Source organism: Alosa pseudoharengus, unplaced genomic scaffold (assembly GCF_046254945.1).
Source record: "Alosa pseudoharengus isolate Yale_2024_CS ecotype anadromous, Long Island Sound unplaced genomic scaffold, YU_APseudo_1.1 YU_APseudo_1.1_scf_8, whole genome shotgun sequence".
In the NCBI taxonomy this organism is placed as follows: Eukaryota; Metazoa; Chordata; class Actinopteri; order Clupeiformes; family Clupeidae; genus Alosa; species Alosa pseudoharengus.
The window spans coordinates 26,119,730-26,131,915 of NW_027468870.1; the positions used below are offsets into that span (position 1 = coordinate 26,119,730).

The 12,186-nt window shown below is 44.8% G+C and overlaps 1 protein-coding gene across 1 annotated transcript in view; it reads right to left on the reverse strand.

Annotated features, from left to right (window-relative positions):
- Positions 1–4,458: 4,458 nt before the first annotated feature.
- sptbn2 (spectrin, beta, non-erythrocytic 2) overlaps positions 4,459–12,186 on the reverse strand; it is a 61,443-nt gene continuing 53,715 nt past the window's right edge. The window contains exons 31-39 of the mRNA XM_076274106.1: positions 12,012–12,150; positions 11,356–11,440; positions 10,634–10,830; positions 9,549–9,673; positions 9,300–9,375; positions 6,734–6,912; positions 6,340–6,513; positions 5,957–5,999; positions 4,459–5,273 (exon numbers count right to left, since the gene is read on the reverse strand). Of these exons, the coding sequence (XP_076130221.1) occupies positions 5,052–5,273; positions 5,957–5,999; positions 6,340–6,513; positions 6,734–6,912; positions 9,300–9,375; positions 9,549–9,673; positions 10,634–10,830; positions 11,356–11,440; positions 12,012–12,150 (1,240 nt within the window). The 3' untranslated portion in view covers positions 4,459–5,051. The remainder of the gene's footprint in view (positions 5,274–5,956; positions 6,000–6,339; positions 6,514–6,733; positions 6,913–9,299; positions 9,376–9,548; positions 9,674–10,633; positions 10,831–11,355; positions 11,441–12,011; positions 12,151–12,186) is intronic.

A 12,186-nucleotide genomic window follows, 5' to 3' on the forward strand; every position in this document is an offset into this window, starting at 1 on the left:
TGTTCTCTCGTTTTCCCAGACAAACTCCACGGAGGGGGTGAGGGCCCATGAGATCATGGTGTTTCCACGTCAACGGAGGGGCTGGAAACCCAGCCTGATGTACATTCAGGATGCGGTCATCAAACCTTTGGCGGTCCTGTGGTGGACTCAATATGTCACTTCCAGTTTTGTGTTTGTTTTAATCACATTCAGTAGGCCTATATGCATAAAATGACTGCATCAGAAGATAGACAACTTATGGAACTGATATGTAGGGAGAAAATAGAAAAAGACTTAGGCTATAAACTGAAAAAACGGTCATCTCCTTTTTCTTTTAAACCATGTTTTATTATTCCTAATATTAGATGTAGATACACAAGTCAACAAACATTTTCTGTTTTGATTCCGTAATGAAAATGCTCCACAGCACACTGACCTCTGGTGGAAAGGTCTGGTATTACAGACAAGTACCTGAAAATGGACAGCAGTAATAGTTTGTAGTAATAAGTAGCAGTAGTAACAGTAGTAGTAATAACAGTAGCAATAATAATCATCATCATCATCATAAGAGTTTCATAATAATTAATCATAGTAGTGGTATTAACAACTCAAAATTAGTTGAAGTCACAGAAGGAGGAAGCAACCCTCCTGTTTAAAAAATAAAAACAAAACATGAGGTGGGTGGATCAGAAGGCTAATGGAGGCTTACAGACGTGCCACTGGATGAGCAAAATACAATCCCCACAAGACAGCTTACCTTATCTGTCTAACACTCAAAAAAAGGAAGCTACATTTTTTCCTCATCTAAATCACTTATGTTGTGTCTGGTTCATCTGCATAATGTCAAGTTTATATTGTAAATGTTTTTTGAGCTGTATTGCATTAAAAAAAGACCTTTACTCCTTGCCATTTCCTACCTCACTTGGGGCTCTGCAATACATACTTGTACATTCATCTCACACACCTGCAACACACCTACACCCTCTGCATGCGTCTGTCCACCATAAATAAAACAGCCTGACCCCCTTTCTGCGGTTCCTTCACACCACACTTCACAAATGGCCGAATCGCATCGCTCCTCTGAAACTGGGACATCAGCTAAAACACTTTCATCACAGGTGTCACCCTTCTCAGTGTGTATGTGTGCGTGTGTGTGTGTCTGTATGCGTGCATGAGAATTAGAGATGGACATTAGACGAGACGTTTTCTGGTTGATATGGTCAAGATGGACAGAGTGCATGTTGGAATGAGTGATTGAATGTGAGAGGGACAGAAAGACGGAGAGAGAAAGAACATGAGACGGCATGAATAAACAGAACCATGGGCATGATTTGAAACTAAACCAAAGCCATTCTGTTAACCTACTGCAACATGTTACCGTTCTAAACCGACCTGTTTATTTCATCTTGGTCTGGAGTCACTGGAGTCATAATGATTCACAACGGACATTCATGCTATACATCACAGTTTTATTTGGCAAACACTGGGCCTAACCTGACCCCAAACCTGCAGTAGATTCCTCAAACAACCAGCAGAGGGCCTCGTGTGGGATCAGTGTGGCGAAACTAACCCAAACAGGCAGCCACCACTGGCAGTAAACTCACTTAACTTTAGACCCATCAGTTTAGAGCCAGATTTTGCTCAGATCCAGTGGAGCCCCAGTGTAACTCAACAGGCGCTCGTTGTAGCAAGGCAAATGGCAGTGAACGAGCTCAACTCAACCCCCATTAGTGTACACGTGTCTCTCTAAACGTCATTTCACAGAGGGGGGGCGGGGGGGGGGAGGATACTGCTACTGGAGTCTCTTCATGAAGTCTACCGTCTCGCCATGAGGAAGTCTACTGAGCATGACTGGACTGGCAGCTTCTTGTCAGTCACACACACACACAAGCGAATGCTGCCTGTCCTGTGTGGTGGCGTGGAATCTGAGGTCTGGCATCTACTGAAGAAGCCAATCACGGCTGCTGTTCCTGTCCGATGGTCAATATTTCTGACTGGCTGTTAAACTGAGAGCACCCTGATCCAATCACAACTCAACATTTTGCCATTTCTAATCACAAAGACAAATCATTCCTAGATCACATATGTGGAGATGGGATAATCTAGAAATAACACTTGAATATTGTCCTGATTCCCAAATATCTTCAGTAAGTTTGGATTCAAATGTTTAGTTTGTCATCTCTCCTTCCACTTCACAATTGACCTGGGAAATAATCAACCAACTGAACACCAGATGAAGAATAGTTTCTTGGGCAATCTCAAGGCTCCTCAAAGGCTTTCACTGTCAGAATTAACTATTGAGTGGGTTGCTTCTTTCACTGTGCCCTGAGCGCACCACTCAAAAAGGACCCCTAGAGGCGGGGAAAACAAGTGGGGATGGATTTAACCGTGACCCCAGGAGCTTAGTCTCATACTCCACTCCTTCACATAAAAAAGGGGCTTCACTGTACAAGGACTCTCGACATCGGACCACAACGTCTAACGCCACGCCACCAAGTGAACGAGTCCCAACGAAAAAAGCATAGCGAGATGGCTACAGCGCAACACAACTCCCAAACCAGAGGATGAAGGGCGAAAAAAAAAAAACGTACGAATGATCATCTGCCTACAAAAATAGTCAAATATCATGCCACACCAGGTAGAGTAGGAACTAATCGCATGCTCCTCTACAAACTACGAAAAATCATCCTCTCTCTATGTGAGGGCAACACGGTGACCATCCTGCTTTCACAAACACACACACATTGTCCAGCCCTGGTTTAACTGGTGTCAGACTTGCCCAATTAAGACTTCAGCCCATTACCAACAGGATGACAGAATAAGTTTTGACATCAACTGACATTCCACGTCGTTCAGCAGAAGGCTGAGCATCATTGTGAAAGATGTTGGGAGTCTCAGGTGCTATGGTAACTCCATCAGGTATTTCAAAGGGGAGGTGTCGAATAGTTCGTCACACTCTCCTCCAGTGCCTCCTCACTCTTTCACATTCGACATTCGTGTTTTGATGCCCTTGAGAGAACTACAGTGTGGCACGCCCTGTTTCTTTAATCATTACAAAAATAGAAGTTCAGCTTTTTTTCCTGTATTTTTTTCAGCCAAGTCTACTGTTGTGTTTTTTTTTCCTTCTAATTCTCCCTCTCAGAGAATACATTTTTCTTACTGTTTGTGCATTGTCTGATATTCCTTTGCATTTTTACAATAAAGAACAACTCCAAAACAGCTTACAACTGTGGTGGGGAGAGAAGGAGGGGGAAAGGGTGTAGAGAGAGAGAAGGGGAGATATATATGTGTGTGTGTGTGTGTGTGTGTGTGTGTGTGTGTGTGTGTGTGTGAACAGTGAGACTGAAACCTGATGATCAACTAAGAGGAACGTTTAATTAGAAACTTATCATTATCAACTACATAGTCAAGCCAAACAAACAGAAAAAAAGAGGCGAGAGAAAGAAAAGAGAAGAAAACCCCTCAAATAGTGTGTTGCACGTCACTGCAAGTATGTGTGTCTGTGTCTGTTTGTGGGGGTGTGGTTGAGGGATAAGCACCCACGCAGATGCCTCCGAACCAAACTAAAAAGCAAACTGTGTGCAAACCACGGCACCACAAGAAATAATAAAAAAAATAACCTCACCCTCACAACAAACCAAATTCTTGACTGTCTTAGGAAAAAATGGGGGAGGAGAAAATAAAGACAACAGAAAAGTTGAAAATAAAATAAAATCAAAAAGAGAGATAGAAAGAGCATTAGGTTAAGATCTATTCAGACAAAGAAAAGAATAAAACCACTTAAAAAAAAATTGAGTCCCCCCCACCCAAATGATGCTGTATTTTGTTAATTCCTGCACACTGCAAAACACAACTGCACCGTTTTATTTAAAAAAAAAGAAAACATCTTGCAATTTAGGCCATTTCCCTAATGGAGAAGTCTGTGCACAAACAGAAACAAGAGAACAGCGACCAACATGGTCCCACTGTTTCAACCAATCAGATTTTCTTTTCACCTCTTACAACAGGACTATCTATACTTACAATTTCTTTAAATATTTTCTCAAAATCTGCAACAGCAAAAAGATAAATAATAATAATGATAATAATAATAATAATAACAGTAATAATTATTGGTAATGCAAATAACACCAATACCAAAAAAGAACAAAATGAGTATGTGATCCTTCACAAAGAGAGAGAGAGCAGGAAAGAGTCAACCGAGAAGAAAAAGATGAAAGAAAGAAAAAGAAAGAGCAGTGCAGCGAATGGGAGAGTTTAAAAAGGGTGCTGGAGAGCACCTTTCATCCAGGTGATCTGCAGTTTAGAACAGCAGGCCTGACTCACACAACAGCAAGCCTTACCAGATCAGGCACCTCAACGCTAATTTGAAAGCGGAGAGGAGTCTAGGGGGAAATATCTGGATTATTACACACACAGAGTATTTCTAAACGCCAGGGAGGCTGTTTGTAAGCTCCACCTGTGCATCACCCCCACCCCCCCGCCCCTCCCACAAAATAATAAAATTAGCCTTTTTTAAAAAGTGTAGTGGCCACAGCCACTGTTTTAAGACTACAGACCTTATATTTCCTGATGCTCACAAGACCTTCTCTAATTGTCCAACAAATGGCATCTTAGCCAAGAGGCAGGCCTAACATAGGGTCCAACTGATGGACAGCGGTCTGAAAAATGAAGAGACAATAAATAGATAAAAGACAGAAATATTGAAGGAGACATCAGTTTGGAGCAACACATTCAGTGACACTCTCTTTGACCAGAACACACAGAAAGAAAGAAAGAAAGAAAGAAAGAAAGAAAGAAAGAAAGAAAGAAAGAAAGAAAGAAAGAGAGCGAGAGAAAGAGAGAGAGAGAAGGAAAAAGAAACAGAGGGCTAAAGATAGAAAGAGAATGCATCTGACTGAGTTGAGAGTGCCTTTTTTTCCTTTTTTTCCCTCAGGCTGTTATCAGTTCATTTGGAGTTTTGATGTTGTGGTTGTGTGTTCTTTGCTATTTATGTAGAAGTAGTAGTAAGGAAGTTGTAGCTGTTGCCGTTTTCGTTTGTGTTTGACATTGTTGTTTTTTTTTGTTTTGTTTTATTTCTTCTTGCCGAAGAAGCTGAAGCGTTTCTCGCGGTCCTTCTCCTTGCCGTCCTTGTTGCGCATGGTAACTCCGCCGGTGTCGCCGGAGCTGGGCGAGATGGGGGGCATGGTCATCGCCCGGCTCAGGCCACGAGGGCCTCCGGGGGAGTGGTCGCCCGGCCCGGAGCCTGACTGCATGGACGAGTGGATGGCCCGGATCCACAAGCTCATCTCAGGCTGGTGGGGGGGGGGAGAAAATTGAAGAAAGAAGGCATGATTAGAAGTGGAAAAAAAAACGAGAAAGGCACCGGTTGAGGAACATTTTGATGACGAGGAAGAAGAAAAAATGGAGAATGATTGACAGAAGCAGAGAAAGAAAGAGTGAGGGGTATAGCACAGAGGAGGTGTTCAAAACATGACACAACACTACCCCTGGCTGACTCTAGTGCAGTGTTTCTCAAAGTGTGGTCCAGGGACCACTGGTGGTTCGCGAGCAGACGTGGTAAAATATAATATAGATGAGTTATATATAGAGTTGTTTGCCATATTGAACCAACTTGTATGTGAATCCAAACAGTTCTGCAAGACTGCCTATGTAAGCTATGCCAGTTAAATCATATGACTCCTCTGACACAATAACCAAAGACAATAACCAGTGAGTAGGCCTATTGTGTAATATACTGTTGAAGTTGGTCTGCTGTTTTTTTTTTTAGCTAGGTGGTCCGTGATTTTTTTTAATATATATATTATTGGTTAAGTGGTCCTTGGTCTGAAAAAGTTTGAGAAACACTGCTCTAGTGGAATAGGGAGAATAGATCCAAACCAACACAAACATTGCAACCCATGCTGCTAGAATGATCCACAAACGGACACACGCTAGCTTGTGGTCAATAAAGGGTCATGAGGGTTGATCCACTCACCTCGTCCTTGGCTTGGAACAGGAACTCCTTGCCATCTCCGAGCCTTTGGTCACAGAGAGAAAAATGGATGTTGAGGAGACTGAGGCATTTTTCTGTAACCTTTAACCCTTCGGTAAACTTTCCTCATACTATAGGTTTTGATTGGCTCTGCCCTCCTATTCCTTGACTCCACCCCCCCCCCCTCCACACACACAGCTTTTTCTCCACTTACGTTTCCTTTTCCTTCTTTATCTGACCAGCTCTCTCTCTCTCCTCTACATATTCTCTATCACTCTATCAGCAGCACCAATCACAGTATTTACAATCTGGACTCCTATTTGGTATTAAACATCACTAATGTTTCTCCCTCCCTCTTTTACTCTCTGCCTGCTCTCTCCTCTTACCGGAGCTTGAAGACGTGTTTCCTCTTCTTGTAGTCGTGGGCGACCTCGCAGGTGGCCTCGCCCAGGCTGATGGGCACCTCGCCGTGGTACGGGATGCCGTTGGAGGCGCTCTTGTTGTCCTTGTAGAAGCCCAGGCTTCCCTTCCGCAGCAAGCAGTACACGTTCTGCCAGGATCTGTTTACACACACACACGCACACACACACACACACACGTGAAATGGAGCTCACCATCAGCCACTCTTCGTCCACCTCTACAGTTACTCCTCCCTCTCTCTTATACATGCTGATACAATCCCATCAAGCCCCCCTCCCCCGCCATCTCTCCATCCCTTCCCCACATCTTTTCTCTTTCTCTCTTTCCATCCTCTCTTTCCTCTCCCTTCCCCTTCCTCACCTGGTGGCGGCCTTCTTGGCGTGGGACTCCATCTCCTGCTTGCGACACAGCATGCCCTCCATGGCCTCGGTGCCCTCCGCGCTCCCTTTCCCGGGCAGCGTGGCCGAGGGGTCGTGCCGGGAAGAGGACGGGAGGCCGCTGTCGCGCCCGGGCCCGTTCACCGACTCAGACTCGGAGCCCTGTCAAGCAAAAACGGCCGTTGGAGAGAAGTCAGAGTGCAGCCACAGTGGCAACGCAAAGGAATTGGTAAACAAGGTTGGGAGGCAGCAAGACCAGAGGACACTGATAATAGCAAGTGCTGTAACCTGGCAACTAATGCTACTGCAAGACTGGTGAAACTAGTGTATCTGTACTTTTCCACAGCACTAACTGATTTAATTGGTTTGCTACACACAAGCATAAACATACACCACATACCCAGCAGTTAGATTCCATAGACTAAGAGGAAACTATTTAGGACTTTCACAACTATTCACTTGTATTACACAGGCAGTGACTCTGTACTGAGTGGATGCAAGTGCCTCAACAAAATGTGGTGTATTTACCATTTGCATCTTATGCCGCAGAGTTGCGTTAATTTGATGCGACTGTCCAGGTATCGTCACAAGGATAGACGAAAGACAGAGAAGCTTAAGCATAAGATGTTCCACACAAACAACAAGCACAGAAAGACTCACACACTAGATATATCGTCATATGCACACAAAGACACAGACATACATACACACAAAACACAGAGTTCCACAGACAAATAGACATTACAGAACAATACTGACAAAATAAAAAGAGCACTGTGGAATGCTTCAAGCCAAACTGCAGAATTCACATGGAATACTGAGAGTGTCATGGAATTTTACTGCAGACCAGGAATGACAGTCCACACAGACATGAAGTAGCCATGACATGCACAGTGCATGGAAGTTCAACAGACAGGCAAGGGAGATTGGTTGAGGTGGGACACAGGGACAATGAGACAAGCCAGGGGTAGAGAGCAAGAGAGACAGACAAGGGACCGACTGGGGCAGCATACTGCAGAGGACACGGAGTACTGCAGGGAAGAAATCTGTTTCGTTGGAGGAAAACAGATAGGAGAACTCCAAGCAGATCTCAGTAATATGGATCTAATGGTCAAGGCAGGGGTCATTTTAGTTCGATTACGTTCTGTGGCAGCTCAAAGAGTTTACAAAATATACTGAAAGCTCCTTGTTGAGCATAAGCCATGTTTGTGGTCAGCCACAGTTTAGTGTTTGGCAGCCACACTTTCAGCCATACTTGTTTTCCTCAAAAAGGTCACTACACAAACCACACCTGCTAACTACCCATGAAAAATCCATACAATCCATGAAGACGAAACATAGACAAAACACACAAAAACCTGCTACATGACGTGCACAACATATTGCCACATTTTGAGTGATGCACAAAAGACTAATAATAAATAAAGAATAAATCTTACTGCAATGTAAACTGGTATGATTATCATAGATGTAAATATTACCCTTTCCATCCAAAACCTAATGGACAATCTGAAGCCTATGTAGACTGGGTGCTCATAAGCAGAGCACACTTTTTTCTAGTGGGGTGTCAACAGCGCCCCCTGGTAGACTCTAAGACATTGCACTTCAGCCAAGTGGTACGAGAGATCTATTTAGCTATTTATTTATCACAGTTTCTTTTTGATATCAATCACATAAAAACTACACAGCTAACCGACACTCACCAACACTGGGACACAGGCTGAGACACAACGAGCCATCTAAAACCACACAGAGCCATATAAAAACCAGACAAAGCCATTTAGAAACCACCATACAACAACAAAAACGCAAAACAACAAAATCATGTTATTCAGAAGCAAATGGTGAAGCAAATGGAGATCAGAACAACAACGGCGCCCTTTGTGGGCCAGGCAGGGTACTGTAGCCTGTGGGATGCTAAGCACAGGCAGGTAGCAAATGGGGCAATGGCGCTACGCTAGCGCTAGATGCTAATGCTAAGGTACTCACACGTTCCTGTGCCTTGGGCTTAGACATAGGTTTAGACACGGGCTTAGGATCAGGCTTCTTGAGCTCTGACATTGACACTGACAACGACTGCTGAGGGGCAGAGAGGCAACAAGAGTGTGTTATTAGCCGTTTGTCATTTTAGCACGTGCGCGAGGTTAGACAGCAGTAGTCAAAACAGGCACAGCACCTGGAAGAGTGAGTAAACCATTCACATTCCAAAAGCAAACACACACACAGTGAGTGTTATATTTATGCAAAGCTCACTTTTTTTTCTCTCTCACATACACACACTGACAGACGCCAAAATACTCAGTAAGAGTTGACCATACAGAATGGCATGTGTCACACACTGAAACAGACAAATTATTACTTGGAACAGGAAAAACAGGACAGGACATTGAAAAGAGTGTGTAGTTATGGCAGAAAACACACAACAGGACAGTTTCAGAATGAAATGGCCAGGACTGGACAGGAGTAAGGAATACAGATGCTGACTTGCACATATGGCCTTTACTTTCAATGTGGTCACTTATACACATATCCATCAAACTTCCTCTTACCTGTGAGGTGTCCTGGTCACTGTGAACTCCATTCACAGATACGGACTGATTGAGTGTAGTCTGGTCCAGACTAGTTCTATCAGAGGGAGTGAAAGAGAGGGGCTCCGATCAATTATGGGGGTGATCTAAAATATTGACACTGAACACTTAAAACACTAAGAACGGCTTGAATTCACCACAATGCTTTGATTTTCTAGTCAGGGCTTAACACCCCCCCGAGCATCAAGTGGTACTGTCTGAGGGGCTTACCTGGCTGCAGAGTCGTGGGCCACAGTTTCTATGTCAGAGGCGACCACTTCAGCCGGGGGTGGTGTGGGAGGTCGCCTTGCTCTTTCCTCCTCCTCTAATATTCTAAGCCTTTCCTGCTCTTCAAGCTGGAGAAGAGAGAAAGACACACCAAACTCATCTCTACTGTTACCTCAAGTTTAAGAATACCATGACAGATTCCTTGCAAACATTTGTCCTCATGCCATTTGTAAACATTGATGACTGTAGCTCCCCTGTCCTTTACTTAATTGAGTTTTTCCAGAGTTCTCCCATCCCAATCTCTTTCCACCCTATGTTCCACTCTTCTATGCCCTCATCCCTCTCTCTCTCTCTCGCTCACCCACACACACACGAGTCCCTAACCATGGCGACCCTTATTTCCCTCCCCTATCTCGGTCTTCATTACCACACGCACTCTCTATTACTCCAAACTCCTTTCCCCCTCCCTCTCTCTCTCTCTGTATTCATGTCATTGTAGTAAGACATTTTGGCCTTAAAGGTGTTCACCGTGTGTGCTATATTCAACCATTTGCTCTTTTGGTGTGCTCTGTGAACATGTTAAAGAGGGAGATGCTGCTGTAAGCAGAAAGTGAAGGGGAGACTTATGTGACAACATCTGTGGAATGCCATGTTCAAGGTGTTTGTGCAACCATGCTGCTTGTGTGTGCCTTAGAGAAGGTCGCATAGGCCCCTACTCCGGCGGGCTGGTGCCCAAGACCTTATTTACTGTCTTGGGGTCAATCTTGACTGGATTCCATAGATGTCGGTTGTTATGGGATACAACCTTATAGATATGGTCAACTGCTTGGGTAAGCAAGTCGTAAAATGGTTTGCGTACCATTAATGGAGATGTCATGTCTTGTCTGACTTGTCAGGGGGGTATAAAAAGTGTTTCCTTGTTTGTTGCATCAGACTGCGTCTGTTAGCAACACGATGTAGGTCTCTGGATATTCGTGAATAAAGCTCTCTGAGATTTCTGACTCTACTCCCGGCTGGCTGAGACTTCATTTCTCAACAATCTCTAGACAAATTTCTGATCCTACTTCATCCATCTGTGTGTGACTGACCGTGGTGAGTTTCTCCAGCAGGGTGAACCTCTCCTCCCAGCCGGCGGCCAGCTTCTCGAAGGCCTCGTGGCGCTTGATGAGGCTCTCCACCTCGTCCACGTTGGCACCCAGCTCGGCCGCCCGCACCAGTGGCTCCTGGCCCGCCAGCCACGACTCAGCCACTGAGGCGTCGCGGCTGAACTGCAGCACCTCCAGGACTGAGGCACAGAGAAAGAGAGGGGGATAGAGAGAGAGAGACAGAGATGGAGAGAGAGAGAGCGAGAGAGAGAGAGATAAGTGTGTAAACTAACACATTGACAAAAGAGAAGGATTTGTCCCATACTGTTTAACCTTTATAATCTAGGTTAAGCATTTGGCTCAGTCAGCAATCAAAATATGCATTAATGCAGAACAGGCTTTATAAAGAAAAGAAAAAATGAGAGTGTAAGAGAGGTGGGTAATGGAGAAGAATTGGAGCGCAGTTATAAAGCAAAAGATTGAGGGGGAGACGAGGAGGACAAGTGAGTGTTCGATGAAGAGGAACGAGACAAAAGGAGGTGATTAATAGAGACGTAAAGAAGTCAATGAATGAGGTGAGGGGAGAGGGGTGGATGAACAGACACAAGAGTAGATAGGAAGAGAGGGGGGAGACAGAGAGCCACAGAGCCACTCCAACATGGCAGTGAAAGTGACAGAAGGTCTATGGCAGCGTGAGCCGCTGCAGGCCCCACACAGACACGTACCGATCTGCAGGTGGTCCATCTTGTCCTGCCACTTCTGGTTGATCTCGTCTCTCTTCGCCTGGAGCTGGAGCAGCTTCTCCCGGATCTACACCAGCAAAGAAAACCCACATCACACAAGGGCACTTCTGAACCACATTCAAAACCCCCAACACTGCCAAACCACTTCAAAAAGGCAGAGCCCATTGAGCCAGATGACACCATGGCACATAAAAGCACCCAAAGCACTGTTTTGTATTGCCAGACCACATAAAACCAGAGTCTAACAGGCCAAGTGCAACAGTGAAGATCACTCAAGACCACATCAAGGCAGGGCAGCGCTAGAAACGCACGGCTTCTGTGACTACAGCAGAGTGTTTATGAAAGTCAGAGTTTATGAAAGTCAATGGGCCTAATTTCAATGTTTTGCAAGAGAAGTGCACAGTGAGGTCAAAGAATGGCAATGGCTTGCAGTGTGCTTGTGTGTTTCTGTTGACTGTGGAGTACCAAAAAATGCCTGTGTGTGGGATTTGCCTGACTTTTAATGTCTATGTCTTCTAATGTGTGTGTGTGTGCGTGTGTGTGTGTGTGTGTGTGTATGTGTGTGTGTCTGTACGTGAGAGGTAATTGCATGTGCTTTATGGAATGCCGTGTGTGTGACTAGGCACAAAGATATGCACCTCATCTGCGGCGTAGTGGTTGTTGTTGATGAGGGAGTTGCCCATCTCATTGCAGGCGGTAAAGCTGTCTGCTCTGGTCTCGATTTCAGACTTGATGTCCTGGTGGTTGGCAATGACCAGCCCAGCAGATGAAACATCCCTGAAAACACACATCATGTTATTCCTCTTCAGCACA